This window comes from Cephus cinctus, unplaced genomic scaffold, assembly GCF_000341935.2.
Source record: "Cephus cinctus unplaced genomic scaffold, Ccin1 Ccin1_scaffold0204, whole genome shotgun sequence".
Classification (NCBI taxonomy): Eukaryota; Metazoa; Arthropoda; class Insecta; order Hymenoptera; family Cephidae; genus Cephus; species Cephus cinctus.
In genome coordinates this window covers 782,460-808,218 of record NW_014332923.1, presented here as the reverse complement: position 1 = coordinate 808,218, position 25,759 = coordinate 782,460, and the positions used below count along the sequence as shown (strand labels likewise).

Below are 25,759 nucleotides of genomic sequence, written 5' to 3'. Positions count from 1 at the left end.
AAAGCGTTTTTATCATTATTAATAGAGAAATTTACGGTCTTACCGGGATATATCGAGAATAGATATATCGTCATCTAACTCTTTCATTCTAGTCATTGTTGTAGAATTTTTCGCTATTAACTTATTATGTCATTAATGAATATTTAGACTTGTAGACTATTGGACAAAATAATATCGTAAGGCCGTGACACCGCACAGATACAGAAATACGTTATCAGTTGGCGTAACGGCTAGTCCGATCATCACGAGAGTTCTATGTATACATTTTATTATTTATAAATAACTAGGCTAGTCCGATCATCACGAGAATTTTATGTATACGTTTTATTATTTATAATTAACATTTCTAACTTTGTTATTTTAAGGTTAGGTTTAGATTGTTTGTTGTTATTTTTTTTGCAATAATTCTTGTTTCCTTCGCATCTTTTCTTGCATGGAAACACTCAATAAATTCATAAATCGCTGAATGCTAATTACCTCTAAGTAATTAAATAAGGAAACAATTATTACTATGTTTTAAGCTTGATAGCTGACACTTCTAACCAGTCGTATTTATATGAAGTCGTAGAGGAAAAGTTCATCATCCTAAGCTTATCAACACCAACATTGTCGCAATATTAGTGCTATTTATTGCTTTGAACTCGTAAAAAAAAAAACTGAAAGCGTTTTTATCATTATTAATAGAGAAATTTACGGTCTTACCGGGATATATCGAGAATAGATATATCGTCATCTAACTGTTTCATTCTAATCATTGTTGTAGAATTTTTCGCTATTAACTTATTATGTCATTAATGAATATTTAGACTTGCAGACTATTGGACAAAATAATATCGTAAGGCCGTGACACCGCACAGATACAGAAATACGTTATCAGTTGGCGTAACGGCTAGTCCGATCATCACGAGAGTTCTATGTATACGTTTTTTTATTTATAATTAACATTTCTAACTTTGTTATTTTAAGGTTAGGTTTATATTGTTTGTTGTTATTTTTTTTGCAATAATTCTTGTTTTTCTTAGAAAAGGCACATAACTGTTTTATTTACATGATTTCTTAAAGACTGTATTAATATTAAAATCTGGGTGCTCCATAATTGGTAGAAGGTGGTCCATAAGTCTTCGGAGGTGGTCCATAGGTGATACTAGGTGCGGCAGGTGATTCATAGGACGTGATAGGTGCTCCGTAGGTCTGAGCAGGTTCGGGGGGGCCGTAACTTTTAACAGGGGCTACAACAAGGGGAGGTTCATTGCTCCTATATGTTTGAACGTTGACAGCTGGCGCACTTGGTGGTGGAAATAGAAGAGGAAGTCCTCCGCCAATGTTTCCGAGAATGTTTGGGACATTGAAATTCTGAGACAGTTCTTGAGCCCTGGACAGAGCTCCTGTTAAGACACCAGCCAAAGGACCGTTCAGGGGACCCCCTCCAATGGCTGCTCCAGATAACAGACCAGCTCCAAGGCCTGTGACGGGTAATGCACCTCCCAGTTTTCCAACGACGGCACCTTTCTTAAGCAGAGCACCTCCAGCAACAAGTTTAGTCGCAATAACTGGAGCCAATTTGGCAGCCAGTAGGGTCTTAACGAAGGCGATCTTTCCTGCTTTAATTGCTGCCAGTTTAGCCAACTTTGCAGCGGCAATACCCTTCAGCACGCCCAGCTTAGCTGCCTTTACCGAACCCAGTAAACCCAACTTGGCTTTACCCACGGCCTTGATACCACCCAGTAAGGCTTTTTTCTTCAGGAACGCACCGGCCTTAAGATCCAAGGCGGCAGCCTTCACATCGTGAATGAATCCGGCCTTGACGGCTGCGGTCTTCGCCAAGAAGAGTTTCTTCACGAAGAGACCCTGGGAAGAGCCGACCATCACCACTGCCTAAAAAGTACAGTTTCTTTTACTAATAAAATATTTTAATCACGTTGATTTGAAAATTCTTTTTTTTATCTCTTTACAGGATGCACTTTATCCTCATATGTCAAAACACTTGATTTGAAGTTGAACTACTGACACTGAAACTTACCACCAAGAGGAGTATCCGGAATACAGACATGTTGAGGAAAATAATAAAGGTGAGTGTGAGTTGCGAAGAACCGCAGTTGAATGACTAAAGACAATTCACGATGCTCTTATATATTCCAGAGAACCTTCGACGTATTTGGAACTTTCTCGTATTTTCTACCCCTGGGCGCTCACTGTAGGAATTTCGCACTCTGCATACCCTCTGCTCACTTTCACCCTTTATAATATTCACCATTGAGTTGCTGATGACAAGACTGACAGGGCGGCACGGATTTTAGTCATCTTTATTTATGGGAAAACTGGGATATGCTTTGACACCTGCTGCGCTGCTTCGAATTTGGGTTATTATCTTTAATACTTTTAGGCTCATCGATTGTCTTTAACAAGGAGTTATGCTCATCATGTTTTTCTTTTTCCTTAGACATATCGTTCAGGGTGAGAAGAAATGCTGTCAGGATGGATACTCCACCAAGTACGAACCACATGGATAATTCAAGAAGGACCTTCAATTATTATAGGATGTCTTTTTTTTAGGTTATGCACGCAATATACGTAACATATGGTAATATATTACCTCTAGGATAACTCGCAGCATTGTTAAGATTGTTTCGTTCTGAGATAACCAACGGCACATTGTAAACGGTGTCAGGATCATTGTGAGAATGCTATCCAGGAGGTGGAGAGTTATGCATAGCATCATCTTCACAGGTAGACTTGAGAGAAATCCATTGTTTCTAAATGAATGATGAGAGGCATTGACATAATATCATTAATTAGAAAAGTTTCAAGACCTCATTGATATTGATAAATTCTGATACCGATTCTGACGGTGAACGTAGTTGTGGTTATCGTCGTTATTTTCATATTCGGTATAAACATTATCACCAATACTTTCACTCCGGGCGGAGAAACTCTTGGAAAACTTGAACATTTCACGATCGCTTAGAAAATTCTCAATAGAAATCCTAGTTGACCGATACTCCGGAATTTTGTGGCTCTTGCAAAATATTTGAATACAATTTTAATAATGGCGGATAAGTATTAAAGTTTCGTGAGATGGAGAAAGGCTCGGAAAGACAAAATATAATTTATAAGATATGTGATCTTTGTGTCACAAGCATAATTTATTGATCTGCGAACGAACGCGGACATGACTGAGACTCGGACAGGTTAACAACTAAAAACTATTAAAATTTATAATGATCTTTTGTTTTTATTTATTACGTAGAAAAGGTCTATATAGTATATAAATATGTTTCGCTCGCACATATATATCTATTTTATAAAACACAGTCTTTATGCGCATTTAATGTCTATACTGTACAGGCTGTTGTCTTCTAAACCTCCTACCATATTGATACGCTCCATAAATCGGATTTCTGGCTCGATTTATTCTGTAACGATCAGCGACTTGTTGTCTGTAGACAAAGAGTGGTCTAAAGACTTTAGCTTCTTGTGCCTCCAAATCCTCCAAAATATTCGCCTCTGCCTTGGGTATAGATCTGGTAATTCGCGAAATGGATGCTGGCGTCGGTGAATTCTTTGGTGTCATTTTCAGGACTTCTCTTTCAATTTCTCCATTATTTTGCAACTTCTTTAAAGGCATCCCATATGCGTAGATGCTACGGATTTTTCTAAGGCCATCAGTATTCTGTTGAATTTTCTCCTGTTCCTCTCCCAAGGGCTTACCTAGTGCGCTCACAAGGCACAAGAATACGACGAACAGGGTCTAGAAAATGCGTACAAAAAGTAATATTACAAAATAATAGAATAATTCGTTTTTTAAATATATTAGTCATACGCCAAATAATTTTCTTCCTACCCTTGCACTGTGTTTATCCATTGTTTATATCCTTATTGCAGGATCTAATACAGCTATTCTCACGTTGAGGAGCAGATTGATACTGAATGGTAGCCCGAGGCTCGATTGCTTTTATAGTATCTTCCCAACCGAAACCGGTATGTAGATTCACCGTAAACCTAAGCCGATCACTCTTCTTCTTGGTAGGGAATCAAATGATTCATAACGATTTCACTACCGTAGCCTTGCTCTCAGAAACGTCAGAGGTTTCACTGGACTTACTGATTAACGAGAACACGTTTTCAGACGTTTATCAGCATACGGCAAATACGCTCACGTGTGGAGTGGTAACAAAGAAGAGAAAAGCAAAAAATCCCAAGATGACAGAGTTAATTGACCATGTCGTAGCACCAGGTAAGCACTCGAGTTTACATAGCATTTCATTCTCTTGAGGATGACGCGCGACCTCCATATTATGACTCTTTTTCTCCTTCATGATGCCTTTGGGCGATCTTCAATTAGCACGTAGAGATGTTAAACAATACGCTTACTACAATGGCATTTACTCGGTATTTCCCATCAGACATTAGACTACGTACAGTATAGTATAGTATACACTGTATAGTCCTCCTTTGTATTGGTAAGACCGCAGTGTATTTTTTATTTCCTAGTATAACCATCTCTAAGAAGCTCTAATAGCAGTTCTAGCTCTAGATCTTTAATCAATTTTGTTGGAGTATTGTGAATCATCACGATATTTTCTTCTGGAGTAGGAATCGTAGTAAGAGTTATATTGTCTTCTATTATAGGTTGAATAACCAAGAACAGAGGATCTTCGTCTTTGCTCTTGGCGAAATCTGAAGAGCGGTCTGAAGACGATGTCCTCTGCTACTGCCATATCCTCGGATTCCTTTACATCAAGATTTTGAAGATGAGACTACGCAGAGGAACGTCGCGTTACTGGTATATTTCTAGGAATTAATACTTTCTTATTTATGCTATAAAATGACATGGGTCTAAAGGATATATATTATCTCTCCGTTTATCTGTATTACTGCGACAGGTTGTTTGTATAGTATCTTATTTTACAATTTAGAAATGTATCATACTATATTCAATAAGTTGTATATAGGTACATATGCATATATATATATATATATATATATATATGTGTACGTGTAGGGCGATGACATCAGTAATCATCAGAATGGCAAGGATGACTCTGGTGTATCCAAATATATTTAGTGATCGTAACTATGAACTATTCTAACCGATTATGAGACCCACACCCGGAACTTATATGTTCCCAATCCCAAAGGACGCCTTCTTAATTATATTTTACCTCTACTTCCACAGCAGGATGCAGAGGTTCCTTATTCTCCTCGACGGCAGGGCTTAAGTATTGCTTTACCTCTTCCTTTATTTTAGAATGATTCTCAGCATACTTTTCTACCAAGCCAGAAGTAGTCTGATCACTAGGACGCGGCAGTAAAGCTACCAGTGATCCTTCCACACCGGAAGTATCACGTAACTTTGACTGATCCAGGATCGCCACGATAGGTACAGAGATCCGCTCGTCAATGATATTAGGAAGCTCAAGCTTCTGAGGAACGGTTCCCGGTAAAAGGATTCCCGTTTGCTCAATTCCAGGTACCTTTACTCCAGTGAAATTGGGAGGCACCCGATTATCGTTTCTAACTTTCTGTACTGAAGTTCCTTTGTTTTCCGGATATGACTCTTTCTTGTTCTTCGTCGAAGAGGAGGCTTCATTCTCATCCGATGCTATCACTTCGGACACATCAACTTCGCTGACTGCTTCCTCATCGGTGCTGTTCTCTTCCTGTTCTGCCTGACCGGCGTCCGTGATGTTCTTCCTGATGTCCTCCAAATGAGAAATAGGAGCCGTCAGCACTTGATGCTGTTGCGATAATACCTGTAGAGTAAGGAGTTCTTTTGATATACAATGTTTTTTTTTCGACGGAGAAAAATTTCCAAGAAACATTCAAAAGGTGATGCAACATAATCAGCATCATCATTATTGTAAATGATCTTTACAATCCAACGCTGGGATATATGAATCATCATGTTATATACACATGGAAAAATAATCATGCGAGCGTAGCGAGTACTGACAATTAGAATACCTATATGTTAAACACGTGATAAATGATTCTACGTACTGTCTCTGGATCATTGGCGGGGATGATAACGACGCTCTTGCGCACGACGAGTCCCGACAAGGGACCGTCCCCTAGGACAGATTGTACAGCATCCTGAACAACAGGATCTTGAACAAGAGCAGCAACTGTCTCATTCTTTGTGCGAGGAATATCCGGAAGAAGATCAGCAGCGTCTTCCACGTCAATGGGGTATCCAAAGACGGCTCCGAGTATGAAGAGTAGGTAGAAGGATGACAGGGTGGATCTTTTCGGGATCCTCTGCAAGAAATTATTTACTCAGGATACACAGTAGGTGCCCTGATGTTCCTTACTATTTCTCTACTTACCATTTTGGGAATATCTAAAAATCACTTGTAACCGGATAGACGACGATTCTCCCGTGGAAGATTTTGCTTTCTGCCAGGCAATAACGGTCTGCCGCTTCTCTATATAGGGTGACGTCAAAATTAACGCTATATCGCTAACAGGCGTGTATACTACCCTTGTGGTACTTACGACTTCATCTCGAATAGTATCCTTGGTGATGTTCGCAAAAAAATCTTCTTTGATTCTAAGTGGCACAATATTTTGGTCTTTCTTGATTCACATTGAAGCGCCATGTTGTTATTCAATAATGATAATAATATTGGGTACTATATCCATTTAAATGCAAAATGTTTCAGACCCAATGTCTACTTCTGTAAAAAGTTGGCTCACTGTTTTGTAGTGTTTCCAGTCACGTAGATTATTTGCAATTTTTTTTCAAAATCTCTCAATGTCTGGCTACTTCGTCGAGGTCTAGAGAAAGACTGGCGTTAAGTCTGGACGTGACGTTTTTACGACACAAAATAAATTCTGGTAGGTATAAGAAAAATTTTCAGGTCTCTCGTGTTATTTTGTTTGTCAGTTCAATTATTAAGACGTTAAGTGTCTTAATAGAGCAGTGGTTCTTAACCGTCATGGAATTTTTGGTGATAGAAATACAGAAAATTCATTTTTGACAATGGGCTGCTCGTCTTATTTACGAATTGTTCCACAATTCGTTAGCGATTTTACTTATTTCTTATTCTCATGCAAGACTAAAGAGGGGACAAGAATTTCATTTTGACAATAACAAGAAGCCATCTGGAACGTATACTTACATAGTTATTTGATCATCTGGACCATATGGAATAAATTAACGGCAACTATAGTCAGTCGTGTGCGTCACAGGAGGATCGTCGTTTATCAGGTCTTTCGTAAACGACCTTATCAACATAATTCACGTGTCCCCCATAAAGATCTTGTTTTCATTATCAATCACGTGCATTAATAATTACGTAGAATTTATTTTTCTGGATAAGCATACCCGTAGGAAATTTTTCCACTGCCATTGGATTTCCCTAAATGTAACGCGTGGTTTACCATTGATTTCCATTGATTTACCACACATTACCTTTGGCGAAAAACCCATTGGCAATAGGAAATTTTCCTACGGAATTTCCTCATTATATCGACGAATTCTCATCATCACTCTAAAATATGCTTACGAAAAATGAATCCTACCAATTTTCAATATAATTTAATTAAGGAAAAAAAATGCGCCATTAAATTACACCCCAATATTCTCAGGGTATGTTTTCAATTAGCAATCAATTACCAGCCTAGTTTGTGGAAACCTGTCATTATTTAGCAGCTTCACCGTGTTTACAACAAACATGGAAGATCGACGCTATAAAAGAGTGAAACCTAGAATCCCATATCAGTGACGAAACAAGACTACTACTTGAAGCAAGTCAAGAAGCAAAAATTAATTCAGTGTCCGAAACAAGTCATATTTATCAGTGTTCTACGATAAACTACCGTTTTTTCAAAATGAAGGCAAATCATTTGAATCTGATTCTCTTTTTGGGAATTTTGCCATTTGTCATGTCCTCGCCAGTCATCATATTGTCTAAGATGGCAGGGACGGAGAAGAATACTTTTGAGAACGTAAAAAAACCTGAAGCTGATCAAGTTCATACTCAGCCAATGATTACTCCTTCTTCGGTGGATTCCACAACGCACGAACTTTCGATTGATCTCTTATCCAAGGATATTCATCCGCATTCCCATGTTGTTCTGTCCAGGCGAAATAGAGACGTGGAAACTTCAAGACTACTTCTTCTTCCTGGACTGAAATTTGAAGATGACATCCCCACAAGATATTATCTCAAGTTCGTGAGGATTGCTAGATCGCCCATATCCAGTGTCGTGCCAGATACTAATGAGATCGGCCGTTATCGTATGCCTGAAAGTTTCGACAAGCATCTCAAGAGAGTTTCTAGGAGTGCGTTGAATGATCTGGAGGGTGCTGAAGATGGATTCATCGTAAGGCCACTCTTCCGGTACAGGCATGAACAGCGTAAGAATAGGAACAGGCAGGGTTATAGAAACAGAGTGGCTTACAGTATCTATCCCAGATATTTAGGTCGTTTTGGAAAATGATACAATAACCAGTATAGTGTACATGAAAAATTTAGTGGTCTTTGTGAATTTGTAAATATTGTAAATAAATCTACTGGTGTATCCTCGACCAAAGGCTGATTTATATTTTAAGATTGTATATGAATATTTTATTCTTTAAGCTTCTTATCTGATGAATAAATTATATGTATCAATAAACTGAATACTTTGCTAATTTCTCCAATAAGAATTTTTACATATCTTCGTTTTACACCTTATTTTTCATAACGAAATCATGATAATGACATTGGGACAGACTACGGCTTCTTTTCATTTTGAATACCGTTAGGTATTTATCATCAGTATTATATTAAAAAGAAATTATTATAAAGATAGTTTTCCATATAGAATAACGTATTTTTTCTAAGAAAATTTAAAAATATTTTTGAGGCAGGTTAACAGTGCTATCTCTTGTAAAAGAAAAAGGCGAGACGGCGTATTTTAGCATTCGTTACAAAAACTGTTGTATCTAGCTAGTACGAATGAGTATAAACCACGTGTAATTGGTCTTTATACTCGTGTCATCTACTCATTCATATAGATAGATAAGAAACTTTTTACATAAATAAATTCAGTTTTAACGCATCACCCGAGCATAGTTATGTTACAATAACCATATAGACGCAGAGTCGAGAATAATTAAAAATAAGGTGAAGTCCTTTTATAAGTAAAATCTGTTTTAGAAGTGTTACTTGTCTATGATTTGCAATGCGAAGAGTTCCCCTGGACCTTACAATTGACCGAAGGATTAATGCGTCAAAAATCCAGTTGTCCTCAGGAGACAACAAGAAATTCTTAAGATTTCCACGCTTGATATCTACATTTCAAAGAATTCGAAAATTATCTAATTTAATTCTATTTGAAAAGGTTTTTTTGAGGCATAAAACTTTCATTTGCTTTTCATCTTACAGGTTTGCTTTATTATCACAAGTAAATGAATGTGCTAACAATATTTCTTAAGAAGTATCTACAGGTATATACATATTGAAGTGAAATGCGAAATCTCATAGAAATAGCTAAACGATACCTTCCAATGGCATCAGGTAATTCATAGTAACGTACTTTGGTGGGTAGCTTGTGTGCCTTAAATCTATAAGAATCTAAGAATATAAACGACCACCAACGGATGGAGGTCATCGCAGGAGATCTTCCACCGTCGCCGTCGGGGTCGTCAATCATCCAGATCAAGAATACTGCAGCAGTTATAACATCGGAGTATAACAAGCTATTCCGAACTAGCTCTAGTCTAGTCAAGATAGATATTTCTCCACCGATCAAATGCAGCGTCCCAAGTCCAGGTATGGCGTCGTCGACTCGTGGCAAGAGAGCGGTCCGACGCCAGCGACGGGGGGTTATCAGTCTTCGGCCTCGAGGTTCATTATCGACCAACGATTTTTATTTCGTCGGGATTAGCCCTTAGAAACGGTTGCCACGACGTCCACCTTGCCTGATACGTTGACGATAAGCAACTTGTTGACGATAAACGAAGAGAGGTCGAAGGACGTTGGTTCCAGCAGCAGTTTCCAGATCGTCACCAGCAAATGCATCTTGGTCGTTCGCAAGAGGTGCACTACGTTTCTCGATAACGTGAGCCTGATCATCCGCGTCAAGGTATAGGGTAGGCAAATCTACCAGGATAACCGGACGTTCTTGCATTGTTTTCCTCTCAACAGGCAGAGCCACAGCGGAAGCCATGAATATAATTGCAAGGACGAGAACCAGTCTGATGTTTCCGGTAGAAGCCTGAAACAACATAATTAATGTAATTAGGTAAATTCTTTAATGAGCCTTTGAATAAACTTGATGAGTCATTAATTAAAATGTATACGAAGCCTCACCATTTTTCTTCTTTCAGTCGAGAAATTTGTATCTGTTCAATTTGACAGTTGTATATGATAGAAGCAAGTGTCTCGGCGTTGGATTTAGAGATCCTTGTAACGCTGATCGATGAGTATGCCTCAAAAGAGATCTCACCAAGCATTTATACGAGCCAGTGACGTCAAAGGGGATCTTGCTAATCGTTCAATGACGCTCCAAAGGAGGCGTTAACCGTCCTGGTAAACTGAATGAATTGTCTAGATTCGCACTACGTGGATATTCAGAGGATGCGAATACCAGCTTTCTTATGTTAGATCAGGCTCTGCCGACCGGGACGTTCGAATGTTAATCAGTGAGTATGATCAATCTTTCCGGATAGATCTCCAATGATCTTGATATACCTTTCAGGAATATTTATCCTATAGGGAGACCTTGCACCGCGTAGTACAAGGCTTATACTTAAAAGGTGTTAAACAAAGTGTAGGATCCTAATTAGATTATGAAGCTATTGTCGATAACATGACACATCGTGCTACCTTCCACGTAGTAAAATTTCTCCTGACAAAACGCACAGCGGGTAACGTGCAAATTCACGATACATAAAAATGACTTAAGTAATAATAAAGACCAAAAAATACTCAAGATTAATCCAAGTTATTTCAACGATACTTTAAAAAAGTCTAAGGTCAAGAATATAACAAAGTCACAAGATTTCAAAAAGTATCCATGTTTAATGACGCACATCACGATCCTCGTACGTCATTTCCTAATTGAAGATTGCTAAAATCATTATCGATATACTAGCCGCTATTTTTCATGCATTTACTATAACGATATATAACAATAGGATCAGTACTACTAAATGTATTCTAAAAGTCTAGTCATTGTAAAACTATTTATTTGCCGTGTTTTACAAAATAAAAATAACCTTAATGAAGCTCAGTGTAGAAATTAGAACTAAAGAGTTACTCGACTTCGAATAGCGCAGTAGTAACTTAAAATAGTAGTAAATGCTTAACTTGAGTTAACTCTAAACAGACCATCCTTATCCATAATATCCCCTTCCTCCCCAACCGCCATGATATCCTCCCCAACCACCGTGATATCCTCCCCAGCCTCCTCCCCATCCTCCACCCCAACCCCTACGATAACCTCCCCAGCCGTTTCCATAATACCTCCAAGCAGGTTTGTATCTGCGAAAAAAGAAACAATTACCTTACAAACATAGAAGCGAGAAATTCTCATTTAATGTATATGAGTATAAGGGTGGATCTTACCCCCAATAGAAGGTCGCATCAGTAGCTAGGTCATTGTTATCATTAGAACTGGACGATTCCTCTGGTACAGAACCTTCCTCTGCAATTATTGGAGAATCGATATCCTCAGTTGCAACTGCAGATGGGATACTCGCAGCTGTTATTACTGATGCGGTCCCAAGGAGCAGGAAGCAAAACGTAACCTTCAATAATTATCGAAGACGCATACAATTATAACGTTCATGAACGCATCTTATATAAATGAAATGACCCATTTTTATGCGTTTAACGTAGTCGAATGTTAAATTGTTAAGCAAATATTTTGTCACGAAGGGCAAAACATTTTGTATGCAAGATCACGTGCGATATCCGCTCATATAATAGCCTCCAATTCTTTTTGACTTCCACTGTACGGCTATCTGAAGACAGGCGAAAAATGGGATACTAAGCTCTTTACTCAATAATAATTTTTCGTATGGAATAGCTTATGCTTACTCGAATATCTTAGTACGAATATCGTCTTGAAGGTTACGAATGTACAATAATAATACACAAATAATGAATATAATTGAAGTAGATGATGATGATGATGCGCAAAAGAATAAAAATTCTTTTATTACTTAAAATTACTTACAATAACCACTGGACGAGACATGACGACTGAGAATGAGTCTGCTCTTGATCAGAGTGTCCTTTATATGCAGTGGCTAAACCGATCCTTAGACTATATAAATCCCCCCCACTCACATTACTTGCAAGGGGAATCCCCATAAGACCATACAACGACAGAAAAAATCAATGAATCAAGTCATAAAAAGCGTAAGAATGTGTTCTTAAGAAAATTCTAGAAACCGGTAAACCATGGTCACTGGCAGATGCTACAGCAGTGAAATAGGTACATCGACCCCAGTCAAGGATAAGTAATTTTTACGTCGTGACATGTTGCATTAGTCGATTTGTGTATGTAGATCGACGTGGTGCGCATTGCCTTTCAACTTAAAAGGACTACAACGCTCTCGAGTAGGGACGGAAAAAGAGAATTAAAATGGCATACGAAATGGTTAGTAAACAGGAGAGAGGCGCCACTGAATATACGCATCAGAAAATTTTATAAGGTTGATGGGAATCCCGATACTCTCTTTGTTTTACTTGCAGTTTTCCTTATTGTACGTAAAACGGGAAAAATAGAGATGGCTATTTATAATTATTCAGAATATTATAATTTATTATGACTAAATATCATCTGCTGTACATTTCTTATATTTAGACAATCTATTCGTAAACTACATGGTCTTATCTTGGTAGAGCAGATTGCACCATTTCTATATAAATCTTATATGCTCCACTTAAACACATGGTTAATTGCTGTGGTTAATGGATTCATAGTTTAACCAATCAGTCGAGAATCAACGTTTCCCAAACGTTCCGCAATCTGCGGCCTTCAATTGTTTCGCACGATTGGGGCCAGCACGACTGCCGATTAACCTTTAGAGGGTCGAGATTTGAGATCATAGAATTTGTTTTGAAAATAACCTCAACTTGTGTCTTTTATCATGAATTTACTATATATGAGGTTCCCATTATGGGTCGACCCGATATATTGGCTTTCCGACCCTTTATAGGTTAAATGCCAGGTTAAATAGAAGTTAAAAAATAATCGTGAATGGCAAAATCGATACTTAAAGTTATGTTATTACTTATAAATTTGATGAGTATTACACACTTATCGTTTTGCCGTCGTCTTCAAACGTTTCATTTAGTACTGAATCCCGGTAACCTGGGCAATCCAGTTGCTGAAAGCTGCCACTTTTGTAAACACACCGGGACGACGACTTGGACAATCCGTGTCTCCGAAGCTCACTATTCCGATTTGGAGTGGTTGATTTTGTTCCCATACTATAAGAGGGCCGCCGCTGTCGCCCTGGGGGTAAATAGATCAATTGATCCTCAGGTTCATTATCTCATTACTAGATAAATACTGGATTTGTAAAAATTACAGAAGCTTTTGCAAATATGCAAAACGTTCATTCAGTCGCCATGTAAACGTAACATACCTGACAAGCATCTGAGCCAGTTGATGGTGCAGTGCAAATATTTCCATCATTGATACTCCAGAATTGCATGCACTGAGCGTTAGAAATAATCGGCAGTGCTCCGTATTTTAAATGTTTTTGATTTTCCGTATAACCAGTGCCATCCAAACCCCACCCGAAGACGTACGCAGTACTTCCTTCAAAGGTTTGTTGAGCTTTCGCTTGTCCAGCAAGTCTGATTGGTTGTATTTTTTCTGAAATATTACAATACTCATGAATTCTACGTCAATTAAAGCATTGTGAAAGCCCACGTAGATAGATATAAAAACTTACCGTTGAATGGGATATCCTGAGGCAAATATAGCAATGCGATATCGTTGACACCCATTCCGTACTGAGGGTGCAGTGCACCTTGAGTAGTGTACATAGACAAACCAGCACCCTCGTTGTAATCGTACCCAATTCCAGACTTGTCGACGATACCCAGAATGACGTTGAAATTGGTAGGACCATTAGCAATGCAATGTCCAGCCGTAAGGATCCACCGTATTGAGATTATTGTTCCACCACACATTGAGATCCTGCCAGCACCCAGGAGCTGATGTATCACAGCCATCCACGGGAATTGCCCTTCTTGAGCCAAGGTACCCCCTACCACCTTGTCCACCGCATATTTCGTTTTCAATTCGTAGGATAATGTCTGCTTTGTACGATGCAATTCTTTGCTGGGCCTTTTTTGTACTTTAAAATCTGTTTCCTTAGCCGGATCCAATGAATTATTCACTATATTCTGTATGTTCTGTTTTTCCAGTTTATTCAGGAAAGGCGTAGTAGCGACTCCCTGACATGCTACGCTTATGGCGAATACGACGAGATAGATTCTTACACTTGCAAATTCCATGATTGAATGAGGGCGGACATTCCAGAACTTTGCTATTTATACAGCCCTTCTGGGCGTCTTGTTGGTTCCAAAAAAAAGGACCGCATTTGCCCATTATTAATGACAATGATCAAATCCCCGTTGCCGTTCATAATTACATGACGTTTTGCTTGTAATGGTATGGAACAATAACATTGGTTTAGGCAGGTACTGTTATATATGGAAAATTCTCTTTCACTTAAGATTGTAACGGTTAAGGTAGGGCAGAAAGCAACGCAAGCTACCGTTGAGGGTAATATTCCATTTAAGAGAAGAAATATTTTATGTATTACAGGAAACCCGTAGCAAAAATTACCGTTGCTAATCCTTTTTTTGCCAAATGTAATGCGTGGTAAATCAATGGAAAACCGTTTATTACTTTTGTCAAACGAGCATTGGCAATGGAAAATTTTTCTTCGGAAGAGCCATTGGGTTCAGATGTAAATAGGATACTTGACACAAGCTTGGATAAAACAGGATATATAAATGATTTCCCGATTGCAGTTGAATATATTTTTATTTCTTTATCAGAAAATAATGTCGCACTTTTAACATAGATACATTACACTTTTTACTAATATCATAAAAATATTGTCACTGATCTAAAAAATGTGAAAAGAAAGCTGCAGTGGTCTCTGACCCATACAGATAACAGCGTGACACGAGCCAATATGTCAACATCGACGCGCATAAAAATATATTTTTTCCTTGTATCATTTTGTATATCATAAAATTACATAAAAATTTTGCACGTCGTTGAGAAATAAATAGTATTGACATGAAAATCGCAGATAATAAGGAGCTCGTCGAATTTATATATCAGTGCAGAAACGTACGAAGCTTTTAAGGATTTATTTGATGGCACAGCATTAAATTTAAGGAATACACCGGAACTTTCTCTTCTTCCTTATTCTCTTGTTCTTAAAATTACTCAAGGATTTTCTATTGTAAGATCTCAATCTATTTCGGGCTGACACACTGAAAATCCGTGATCGCTTTTTCCATCCTTTTGTTGCAAACATATGTGACAAATTACGTCATTCAATGTACTCATGAAGGGTTGTCTTAATTGAGGTGCCAGCACACCTCCACGTGAGTCTGTAGTTGTCCCATATCTTCGAAATGGCTGTTACAATTTGGACAAAGTAATGGTAATGTTACATATTCCCCATCTTCTCCATCAGCCTGCGAATAAAAAAATGGAAAATTATTCGCAGGTGCAGGAAAAGATAGTGAATTAAGAAAAATCTTTATTCCATTATTAATCAGTCTTACTCGTTGGAATTGTTGTTGACCTGGCGACGAAGAAGCTTGACCACCGTTGCGTCTTTGCAATTCCACAATATGTTTCCTTAACTCCTCATTTAATTTTTGAGCTGACTGTAGATTCTCAAGTAACGTGTCCTTCTCGTTGCCTAATTTTTGACGTGCTTCTCTCTCTTCCTTAAAATCATTTTGATAGATCTCTAGTTGCGCTCTCAGGAGAGGAACATCCTCCACCTAAAATGCAGGAAAGAAGTTTATAGATGATATTTTATTTAATCAATGATCGATAAATATTTATTAATGTATAGTGCTTACGATTTCTGTTAGACTCTTTATCCTTTCTGACAATGCATCAACGATTTCGTCTTTAGTACATATAATTTCCTGTAAGTCTTCACATTTAGCTTGTATATTTTCGTTTGCTTTCTGAAGCGTTTTTTTCTCCGTTAACAACGACATTCTCTCTGATTCGTATAATGCATTTTGTTGATCCAAAGCGGTTCGCTCGAGGCGAAGAGCTTCCGTTTCTGCTTGGAGATTTTTGCGTTCGTTCTCCAAAGATAGACGATCTTTTTTCATTGTATTTATACTTTCTAGGAGACTGAACTTTTCTACTTCCAAACTATTCTTTTCTAATTCTAAAGTATTTTTGTCTTCCTCGATGCGCTTCTCTATCTCCAAGACACTCTTTTCTTTTTGTATCCTGAGAGCATCTAATTTTGCGTTTTCTGCATACATGATCTCCAGCTCAGAGAGGACGGAATTGTAATCTGAGAAAACCTTTTGAATTTGACCTTGAGCCTTGATCAAATCCTGACGTTCGCTGATGGTTTTCACTTGTTCGTCTATAAGTCTTTCTCGACACTCTTCTAATCGTTTTATGAGCGATTCTGCATCTCCTGAATTTAAAGAACGTTCTCCAGACGTTGTGCAAGTAACAGGAGCATTCATGCTTTCAAAAGTCTGTAAGATATCGATGCTCTCTTTAAGACAGTCTTGAATACTTGTGTAACGTGAACTTTGATGTGCAAAATAACTTGTCACGGCACGTAATTTCTCATCGTATTGCTTTAAGTTGCGCAAAAACTGTTCACGTTCTTCGCAGGGCTTTTGTTCTGGTTGACATGCTGCCTTTATCTGAATTGGTGCGAAAGCCTGAAATAAAATAACATGTAAATTACATATAAATTAGACTGCTTCTAAAATATATGAACTTTTCATTATACATTATGTATATCATAATTATTTCTGTATAATTATAATTATAAATAAATCAAATAATAAGGCTTACTTTTGAAATGCTGACACGAAGTTGCTCTTCGAGCGAAGCTATTAGTTCTCTTAAATATTTGACTTCTTCATTTTTTCGTTGATACTTTTCACTCAGCTTGTGCTCCACACTGACTGGTCGTGGTAAAAGACTGTAATCCTCCAAATCACAGTCTTCTGTTTTGGCTTCTTGAATCGATGAGCTTGATTTGTCCATCAGGCGTTGATAAGCTTGGATAATTTGGCCAGGGTTGTTCTTGCATTCATTTAATTCCTTAGTTGCGATAGACAATTCTTCCTCCAGATCCTCACGTGTTTTACCGGTCGATTCAGTCAATTCTTGGCATAGCTCATGGTTCACACTGAGTCGATTCTTTAAATCAGTATTTTCTTTGCGTAATTGATTGATCAATTCCCTTGTTTCTGCAAACTTTTCTTTGTGACTCTGGTGAACTTTCATTACTTCCTCCTGCCATGTAGCCAGTGTGTTGAATTGCTGTTTCATAGCAAGATTATTCTGTGTTAACGTCTCCTTCAGCTTTGCATTTTCTTCGAGCAGATCACAGAGCTTGTGCTGAATCTCCTCAGGGCTTAAAGCTGATATCATGGACTCATAATCCTAAAAACATATAACATGATATTCTGTTTCGATAATGTAACTATTGTATATAATTAATCATAATAAAACAAGTATTATTTTATTTACAGCAGATACACTTTTTTGTTGTATTTGAGCATAAGATGCCATAGAGGCTGCTTGGATAGAATCCAAAGAGCTTTTTCCCAATACAACAAATGAATCTGTTTCATTAGTATCAATGGAGGTAGAACTGGGTTTGTGCAAAGTATTTAAAGCACCAGAAACAGGCTCGTCCAATCTAAATCTTGGCTTTCCATTATCCATAGTAAAACCAAGGCTTTGCAGATGACTCTCAGAACTGAATCCTGACCTAAAATTAGCTTTGAGGAGGCTATTTAGTGGACCTGTAGAAGAGCTGGATCCTGCCTGAGATGAATGCATTGTATTGACACCTATGAACCTGTAATGATATGGTTTCTTATACCCGGTTCCATAAATGCGGTTTTTTGTTCAAACTCGGTTTTACTCCGCTATTAGCTAAATTGACATTTGCATTTTGAAGACAAACGGAGTTTACACAATAAACCGTGTTTCTGGAATCGAGCCTAAATAAAAATAATCAGTTAATATCACAGTATTCTATTCTATATAATATGAAGTTACCTTACGCTATTCCTTAATCAATTGTATCAAATTTGTAAGAGAATGTTATTTTGCGAAACCCAATAAAAAATGTAAAAAACTGAAACGGCGTAGAACCGCAGTAGCGGTTCCAATGATGGCACTAAGGAATCCCGTAGTACAAAATACTTGACTTTAGAAATTTACAATTGTTTCGGAAGAACTTACTTTAAGTATTATTGATGCCTATAAACCTCCAGGTCTAGTTATAATTACGTCGAACATTATCTGCAATATCCTGTTGTGATTCATAGTACGATGACGTAAATATTTATTTTTAATAAGTATTTTCTCTTTCAACAATCTCTGTTTTGTACAATAATTATAAAGGACCTTAAGGACTAATATTTAATATTACGTACGGAGTTTTGTATCTTCCGTGTTCTTGTTACATTCAAAATATCAGGAAACAGATTTCAATATGCTTTTTGAGATGCGCCAGTCAACTTATCGTTCATTCTGCGCCATTGCCATCGTTGCAGGCTGTGCATACGCGTCTTGCAATCTAGGACTTTTTTTCTAGTACATTATTGAGAACCAATCACTGAATTTCTCGTAACTGCCATCCATGGCAAAAACCAAGCAACAGTCGTTTCAAATCAAATACTGAAAACGTTACAATTTCCTACAGCAGTAGATGGAATACATAGCTTTATAATATTTTTATTCGCAGCTAAGTTTATATATAATAATATTTAAATAGTGGAAGCAATGGAGACGTGGTCACAAGTCATTCTTGAATGGGTAAAGTTGAAACATAATGAGAAATAATTCTATATATTCATAAATTAACAAGACTTGTTTCATTAAGGTGTCTAATATATTAAATTTCTTCTTAGGTGAATTGCTTGGAACTTCTAGATACCTCTATAAGTAGTTTAGAAGAATTACACGATGGAAAGTTTTATGAGAAATTAATTAGTTTATTGTAAGTTTTAATAATGATATTGTTTGATTGATAATAGAGTTTGGGCACTCATTCATTTATTATACTGTGTTTAATAGGTCATGCAAAAGTAAAGATCATTTTGTAAATAATGAAGATTTCATCTATGAATTTATACAAGGTTGTATCATTTAAATATTTATATTTTAATGACTCGATTCTGTATTTTTCAATGATGTCTTTGGTGTTGCAGAAGAGTATCCTAATTTTCTGGTTGGAGATCACAATAGCCATGCTCTTGACGTCATTAGTATTACATCATTGTTACTTCTACGAACATCACAAGAACATGAGTTTCAGAGACCGATGTGTCTTAAGCTGCATCTTGAGACACAGGTCAAAATTAAAATATTCCTGGAGTGTGTACTTCGATATGGCAAAGATTTAACTCCTGATGTTCTAATGATGGCAATCTCTGAACTTAGTGATGACACCCCAAAAACACCACCAGCAACCCCTAAAGTTCAACCTCTCAAAAGATTCTTTAATTCACCTGTTGCGCGTTCTGCAAGAAATAACAGACTTGCAAATGAGCATATTCGTGAGATTAGACGCTTGGAATCGGCCTTAGAGTCTGAACGATTTGAAAAATTTGATTTACAAGACGAGTTAAATGCCGAACGCAAGAAAATACAAATCTTAGAGAGGAGGTATAGTGATAAATCTAGAGAATTGGAGGTTCTACGTGAAGAATTAAGATCTAAACCCATGACGCCGCGTTCTTCCACTAAGAAGCAGAACACTCGCGAGAGCATTGAGTGTTACAGAAAAGAAATCAAGTCTCTTGAAGAGTACTCTGCGAGTCTCAGAGCAGAGGTAGATAAACTTACCGATGAGAATGAGAATCTAACAAAGAACCTTGCATCCTCCACAAGACAATTCTCATCACTCAAAGAAAAGTTCGAACGTACAGAGCTTTCATTGGAGACGCTGTCTATCCGAGCAGAGCTTAAAGAACGGGAACTCTTAGAGCTTGAATTACAGAATGAAGAATTGCGTAGTCACCTACAAGAAATGCGAAAAGCATCTATGGGAGAGCAGAGTTTTGAAGTTGATAGTTTTGTTGCTGCAAATTCTTCATTGCGTTTACCAAACGATGGTGAAGTTTTGAGTTCTGTTATTGACATTCAACTCCAGGAAGCGAGGGAAGAGGCTCGAGTACTTCGAGCACGTTTGGAGGGGATGTCCAGAAAATTGGAATTAGTTGATTGCGTAGTCGTGGAATACACTAGTAGAATTAAGAGTCTTGAAAAGAACATGGTGCAAGTGGAAACTGAAAATTCTCATTTAAAGTCTAATATCGAATATGCTACAAAAACCACAAAAGAATTTATGAATGAAATTGCACGTTTATCACTGGAACATGATCTTGAATTAAAAGATTTAACAATTGGCGAACTATCCAGCCAATTCACAGATTTGATATCTTCGTTGAAGTCAGCAAATGACTGTAAGAAAATAGAAATCAAGGAACTTGATGTTAAACTTATAGAAGCAAATACTACAATATCAACATTGAACGATACAATTTGTACTATAGAAAAGAAGAATGAGGAAAATATTATGGAGCAGGCTAAACTGTTGAAAGAAATAAAGACCTCTGATCTAAAGATCAAGAATTTCGAAAGCTCAATGTTAGAATATTCAGCACGTGTTAATAGTCTTCAAGAAGAAATCAAAGAATTAAAAAACAAAAACTCTTCCTTAAACTCTGATATACAAAATATCGTAACGGACGCAAAGGGATTCATGATGAAAATTGCACGATTATCACGTAAGGATGTTCTCGATGTAAATGATTGTCCACCGACAGAACTATCCACACAATTTGAAAATCTTATAACTTCCTTAGAATCAGTGAATGACTCTAAAGAAAAGCAAATCAAACAACTGGACATTCAACTCAAGGAAGCAAATACACAAATTTTGATGATAAAAGAAAAAGTCAAAAGCATGGAAAAAAAAGATGGAGAAAATACTTTAGAATTGACTAAAATGTCAGACCGTCTTCAAGACTCTGCAGAGAAGACCAAAGAACTGGAAGAAACCGTATCCAAGTACACAATAGAAAGAGCAACCAACTTGAAGGAATTCAATATAGAGAGAGAATCACTAAACAACTGTATTAACAAATTGCAGTGTGAATTACATGATAGAAAATCCTTAATTGAGTCCCTGACATCGCGTGTAAATGATTTAAAGAATGAGAAGGATATCATGTTTGAAGAATCCGAATCATCCAAACGTAACTTCAGTCAGAAAATCATGGATTACCAGGGTCAAATTGCAAAATCCATACAAAAATTATCTGAGTATCAAACTTTGCAAAAGGAATTGGAAGAGTTGAACCTAGAAAGAATAAATCTAAACACTGAAATTACTGCTAAAGATGAAAATCTAAGAAATGTGCAACAAAGAAATGTTGAGTTAGAAACACTACTCTCTGAGAAATCGGAAACTAGTAATCAGCTAAATATGAATATGCTCAGCTTGCAAAATGAATTGGATCGATCAAACGTCAAAATAGAACAGTTGGAATCTGAGAAGAAATCATTAGAAGATCGATTAAAAATGACTAATATCGAAACTGATAAATTAATAGACTCCTTAAAATTACGGATTTCCGAACTATCTATGGATTTAAGTTCATTACACGAAGAGAAAGATTCTCTGCGACGAAGATTGTCTATTGCCCTGGAAGAAATTAAGTCCGAAGGTGAACGAAATGAAGCTTTATTAAGTGGACGAGAATACCATAGGATAGAAAATGAACGACTCCTGGAACAACAGCGACAACGCGAACTTCAGATGAAAGAGATTGTCGTGAACCTTCAGGAAATTGGTGCTAGTCGCGATGCCGTACTGGAGGCTCGCGCATTGGCTCTTCAGGAAAGCAATCACCAACTTGAGGAGCTTCGGAAAGAATTCCAGGTCACAAAAGCTGCACTTGAAGATGAGCTTCAGAAAGAAAAATTATCTAAAACTGAAATAGAAACGATGTACAATGACTTACGAGTTAAATATATTGACTTGGAAAACAAATATATTGACTTGAGTAACAAACGCGTAAACTTAGAGAACAAGTGTGGCGACTTAGAGAATAGCTATAGAGACTTGGAGAACAAGTGCGATGTTTTGAAGAACAACTTGAGCGATACAAACAACAAATGTACTCAGCTCAAGAATGAGTGTAGCGATATGGAGAAGAAATGTGTCGACTTGGAGAATGAGTCTAGCAGCTTGAAGAAAAACTGTAAAGAATTTGAAACCAAATGTACAAATTTGGAAAACAATTATACCGACATGGAGAATAAGTATTTCGACTTAGAAAAGAAATATACCGATTTGACGAAAAAGTGTTGTGATTTTCAAAATCGCATTAGCGATGACACTATTAAGCTAAAAAAACTGGAAGACAATTTGAATAATGAAAAATTAGAATTGAAGACAATCAAGGAATGTTGTAGAAATTTGATACAACGAAAGGAATCACTATGGGAATTAATCTCAAAGGTGATAACGTTCAGAAATCTTTTAAATGTTGATGTTAATTCCATTAAAGAATACTGGATTGAAGTACTCGAGAAGTTTCAAGATTTTTGGACGAATGACTCATCCATATGCGATGAATCAAAGCAATTGCGAATTAAGAAGGAAGAATTGCAAAAGAAAATATTAGACTTAAATGGAGGATATTTAGATTGTTTGTTACCCGTCATGGATATAACTTGGGAATCGTTTTTGTGGACAGAAAAAATTCTTCAGACTAATTTTCTTGCTCCTAGAATTGATCCTGTCGAGGATTTCGACACGGAGGTGTTCCAACAGGACATTAAAAACGTAAATTTGAAAAATGCTAAATCAATTCTGGCAGTAGAAATGGAGAAATTTAATTCTTTACGTAACAATGTGGCAACTATTCGAAAAGAGATTGAAAATTTTGCAAATTCAGCTAGTTCTTATGAGACAAATTTAAAGATTATTCAAGCGAAAGCAAAGTTAAAGGAGAAGCAGATAGTCGACAGGTCGTCCAAGGAGAAGAAAGAGTTGAAGGAGAAGTTGGATTTGTTTCGTATGAGAAACACAAAACTGGAAAAGAATTTGGACGATTTAAGGAACGAAATAAAAAAATTCAAGACGGAAAAATCCTCAGACGAAAGCCAGAAAGAATTAACGGATAAAATAGAATCCTTGCAGGGTGATATTCAGCGCCTTACATTAGAACGCGATGAACTAAGCAAGAGACCCAAGGAAGAAGATTTCGACCAGAGGTTAAAAGATGTTCACGAAGAATATGGCCAGAAGCTAGAAAAGCTTAAATTAAAAATGGTAAGTTTTAACAATTCCAAATTTTTTAAATAATGTACCCGCTTTCATAAATACTTTTCCTGCATTAATAGAAAGCTGCTTATAATGAACAAGTGGAGAAGTTAAATCGCGACCAGGATAAAGCCCTCCAGGAAAAAGCCGAGTCAATGCAGATAAAAATGACAGAACAATATCGAAAACACGTTGAAGAGATAGAAAAGTATAAAAAACATGTGACAGACATGACAAACAAATATTGGGACGTAAGTGAGAAGTTCTTAAATGAGAAACACGAAAAGGAAGCCGTCCTGAAGAAGCTCCAAGAATATAAGACAAAATCTAGAGCTGACAATTTCACCCAACCGTATTCGTATGATAAAATGGCCGCAATAGTGCAAAACAGGACTTCCAGGTAATTTCTTTTTAAATCAAGCATTTCTTTAATTTTAGGTATTTTCAAAATCCGGGAACCTTTATCTTCTAAAGTATATTTCCAGCTTGGACAGAAAGGACTTTGCAAATGATAGTTTAGAAGATTCTTCCAGACGAGTATCACGTACTATACAAGTTATTAAGGAAGAAACAACGTATGCTAGACAAAGAAGTGTTAGGAATATTCAGGCAATGGGTAACGCGTTTAAGGCAGAGGATGAGGAAGGTGAAATCTTTGATAACACCTGCCTTGGTAATTCTTTCTAACCTTTTTCTTTTGTTGAAATTTAAGATATTTTTCATTGGGTATTTCAAGGCTTAACTGAAATAAATGTAAATGTTCCAGCGGATATGAAGCAAGGTCGTAACCTGCTAATCCCAGACCCTGATAGGGTCTCGATTCTTCAGCAAAGAAATGCTCTCTGCAAACCTCATCTGAAGTCATCTTATCCAGCTGAAACACAATTTCATTCAACCATTTTCAGTGAAGATGATATCAAGGTAAATATTTAATTATAATTATCGTTGTGACAGTGCATGTCAGTCTTTTGTATCTTGTGTTTATTGAACATTATCGTAGCATGGCTTGGGTGCGGATGACGTATTCAACGATAGTCTCAGTCAAAGTTTATTACCGGGACAGAAGACAAAAAAGCGAGATCGAACGCAGGTAAGTTTTAGGACTCATCTTATATACCGCCTGTTATGTGAATATTGTTATTTGGTTATCATATAACATTCGGCTGTGAATTGCAGACATCTTATAAGAGACCTGGACCTCCTACTCCCAGTAAGAATGGCGGCAGGTTATCATTACAGGTGAACAGCTCTACCTGTTTAGTCTTTGCTTACATTGTTTTATTCTATGCTATACTGTACTCTTTTCTCTGTTTTTTGTTTCATCGTCTTTTGTCTTCTCCTTTTAATGTTACACAATATCTCAAGTACACCTATATTATGTATATGTGAAATCGTTTATATTCGTTATACCGTTAAAGGGTAATGAGCTGTTCAGTCCTAAATCCAGAATCCTCCGGGAGAGGAATGTAGAAAGAAGGATGACGACGACTCCAAGAACTTTTAAGGATCTTTTTTCAAGTTCGTCTTCCAGGCGAAAAGATGAGGTGAGGCAGTCACCACGATCATGCTACTTCCACGAACGATTCCTCATCTTCCTCTTCCTCTCCTTGAACTTTGAGCCTATATGAATGAATCACAGTTCATTTGTCATTTAAATTCTCACGATAATCGAGATCGGACATACTCTTCCATGTGGACAATCCTTGCTTCGTAAGACATGGCGGATGATGCTTTGATACTTCAGATTCCTCTATTATAGGAATCAGCTAATGTATTTTTTTTTTAATAGAATGTTACAGGAACTCCACGGGCTCGTAGACTCAGTATCTTCAGGAAAAATTAAGATGTTTTACGTAGACGTTTGTACAGTTCATCTCTTTGTAAATAATCAGAATGTTCCTTAAATACCTAGCCTTTTACTATTATTATATTATTCATATTTTTATATGTATACAAATATGACAAATACAATGCTGTAATCATGTCTTCTCAATGGAAGTGTTAACATTTTTTTTCATGAATCCAATAAACTTGGCACTGAGTGACTGTCACTTTTAGGTCAGATTCCTCCGACACAGTTTAATACGTAAACTCCGTTTATCTTCAAAATGAAAGTACTTAGAAGCTAATCTAACAGCTAAACCGAATTGAAACAATAAATCTGTTGATGGAATCAAGTCTTAAACTGGAAAAAAATCCCCATAGTAT

The 25,759-nt window shown here is 37.0% G+C and overlaps 8 protein-coding genes and 1 long non-coding RNA gene across 20 annotated transcripts; 2 read left to right on the top strand and 7 right to left on the bottom strand.

The window, feature by feature from the left end:
* Window positions 1–1,012: 1,012 nt before the first annotated feature.
* On the bottom strand, window positions 1,013–2,391 carry LOC107264953. Its single transcript, XM_015733799.2, has 3 exons — window positions 2,252–2,391; window positions 2,021–2,192; window positions 1,013–1,875 (listed from the first exon to the last, which is right to left on the bottom strand). The coding sequence occupies exons 2-3, from the start codon at window positions 2,048–2,050 to the stop codon at window positions 1,075–1,077; spliced, it is 831 nt and encodes a 276-aa protein (XP_015589285.1). The 5' UTR covers window positions 2,051–2,192; window positions 2,252–2,391; the 3' UTR covers window positions 1,013–1,074.
* On the top strand, window positions 1,750–2,576 carry LOC107264955. Its single transcript, XR_001537076.2, has 4 exons — window positions 1,750–1,882; window positions 1,955–2,069; window positions 2,140–2,360; window positions 2,441–2,576. It is a non-coding gene; the product is annotated as an uncharacterized LOC107264955 (long non-coding RNA).
* A 636-nt stretch (window positions 2,577–3,212) lies between these two features.
* Window positions 3,213–3,997, bottom strand: LOC107264954. 2 transcript variants are annotated; one of them, XM_015733801.2, is made up of 2 exons: window positions 3,842–3,997; window positions 3,213–3,748 (listed from the first exon to the last, which is right to left on the bottom strand). In XM_015733801.2, the coding sequence occupies exons 1-2, from the start codon at window positions 3,860–3,862 to the stop codon at window positions 3,326–3,328; spliced, it is 444 nt and encodes a 147-aa protein (XP_015589287.1). In that variant the 5' UTR covers window positions 3,863–3,997; the 3' UTR covers window positions 3,213–3,325. The 2 variants fall into 2 exon arrangements, with proteins under 2 accessions (XP_015589287.1, XP_015589286.1); XM_015733800.2 differs by having other exon boundaries at window positions 3,821–3,946.
* A 275-nt stretch (window positions 3,998–4,272) lies between these two features.
* Window positions 4,273–6,766, bottom strand: LOC107264892. The gene is made up of 5 exons (XM_015733672.2): window positions 6,496–6,766; window positions 6,327–6,425; window positions 6,001–6,258; window positions 5,151–5,753; window positions 4,273–4,757 (listed from the first exon to the last, which is right to left on the bottom strand). Exons 2-5 carry the CDS (start codon window positions 6,327–6,329, stop codon window positions 4,539–4,541), a joined length of 1,083 nt encoding a protein of 360 aa, XP_015589158.1. The 5' UTR covers window positions 6,330–6,425; window positions 6,496–6,766; the 3' UTR covers window positions 4,273–4,538.
* Window positions 6,767–9,355: 2,589 nt separating this feature from the next.
* LOC107264897 lies at window positions 9,356–11,007 on the bottom strand. Its single transcript, XM_015733677.2, has 2 exons — window positions 10,302–11,007; window positions 9,356–10,206 (listed from the first exon to the last, which is right to left on the bottom strand). The coding sequence occupies exons 1-2, from the start codon at window positions 10,302–10,304 to the stop codon at window positions 9,880–9,882; spliced, it is 330 nt and encodes a 109-aa protein (XP_015589163.1). The 5' UTR covers window positions 10,305–11,007; the 3' UTR covers window positions 9,356–9,879.
* A 155-nt stretch (window positions 11,008–11,162) lies between these two features.
* On the bottom strand, window positions 11,163–12,312 carry LOC107264895 (neuropeptide-like protein 32). Its single transcript, XM_015733676.2, has 3 exons — window positions 12,172–12,312; window positions 11,559–11,740; window positions 11,163–11,474 (listed from the first exon to the last, which is right to left on the bottom strand). Exons 1-3 carry the CDS (start codon window positions 12,190–12,192, stop codon window positions 11,327–11,329), a joined length of 351 nt encoding a protein of 116 aa, XP_015589162.1. The 5' UTR covers window positions 12,193–12,312; the 3' UTR covers window positions 11,163–11,326.
* A 121-nt stretch (window positions 12,313–12,433) lies between these two features.
* Window positions 12,434–14,708, bottom strand: LOC107264891 (chymotrypsin-like protease CTRL-1). 2 transcript variants are annotated; one of them, XM_025082112.1, is made up of 4 exons: window positions 13,904–14,708; window positions 13,592–13,824; window positions 13,261–13,458; window positions 12,434–13,022 (listed from the first exon to the last, which is right to left on the bottom strand). In XM_025082112.1, exons 1-3 carry the CDS (start codon window positions 14,469–14,471, stop codon window positions 13,294–13,296), a joined length of 966 nt encoding a protein of 321 aa, XP_024937880.1. In that variant the 5' UTR covers window positions 14,472–14,708; the 3' UTR covers window positions 12,434–13,022; window positions 13,261–13,293. The 2 variants fall into 2 exon arrangements, with proteins under 2 accessions (XP_024937880.1, XP_015589157.1); XM_015733671.2 differs by having other exon boundaries at window positions 12,434–13,458.
* A 279-nt stretch (window positions 14,709–14,987) lies between these two features.
* Window positions 14,988–18,779, bottom strand: LOC107264943 (optineurin). 8 transcript variants are annotated; one of them, XM_015733777.2, is made up of 7 exons: window positions 18,648–18,769; window positions 18,454–18,523; window positions 17,731–18,064; window positions 17,047–17,643; window positions 16,071–16,910; window positions 15,765–15,989; window positions 14,988–15,615 (listed from the first exon to the last, which is right to left on the bottom strand). In XM_015733777.2, exons 3-7 carry the CDS (start codon window positions 18,043–18,045, stop codon window positions 15,445–15,447), a joined length of 2,148 nt encoding a protein of 715 aa, XP_015589263.1. In that variant the 5' UTR covers window positions 18,046–18,064; window positions 18,454–18,523; window positions 18,648–18,769; the 3' UTR covers window positions 14,988–15,444. The 8 variants fall into 8 exon arrangements, with proteins under 8 accessions (XP_015589263.1, XP_015589264.1, XP_015589265.1 ...); XM_015733778.2 differs by having other exon boundaries at window positions 18,454–18,513; window positions 18,648–18,749; XM_015733779.2 differs by lacking the exon at window positions 18,454–18,523 and having other exon boundaries at window positions 18,648–18,779.
* A 91-nt stretch (window positions 18,780–18,870) lies between these two features.
* On the top strand, window positions 18,871–25,544 carry LOC107264942 (putative leucine-rich repeat-containing protein DDB_G0290503). Of its 3 annotated transcripts, XM_015733773.2 has the most exons (11): window positions 18,871–19,029; window positions 19,125–19,213; window positions 19,291–19,352; window positions 19,425–23,560; window positions 23,632–23,951; window positions 24,037–24,224; window positions 24,318–24,472; window positions 24,552–24,641; window positions 24,728–24,790; window positions 24,970–25,095; window positions 25,341–25,544. In XM_015733773.2, the coding sequence occupies exons 1-11, from the start codon at window positions 18,997–18,999 to the stop codon at window positions 25,392–25,394; spliced, it is 5,316 nt and encodes a 1,771-aa protein (XP_015589259.1). In that variant the 5' UTR covers window positions 18,871–18,996; the 3' UTR covers window positions 25,395–25,544. The 3 variants fall into 3 exon arrangements, with proteins under 3 accessions (XP_015589259.1, XP_015589260.1, XP_015589261.1); XM_015733774.2 differs by lacking the exons at window positions 24,728–24,790; window positions 24,970–25,095; XM_015733775.2 differs by lacking the exons at window positions 24,552–24,641; window positions 24,728–24,790; window positions 24,970–25,095.
* The last annotated feature ends 215 nt before the right edge of the window (window positions 25,545–25,759 follow it).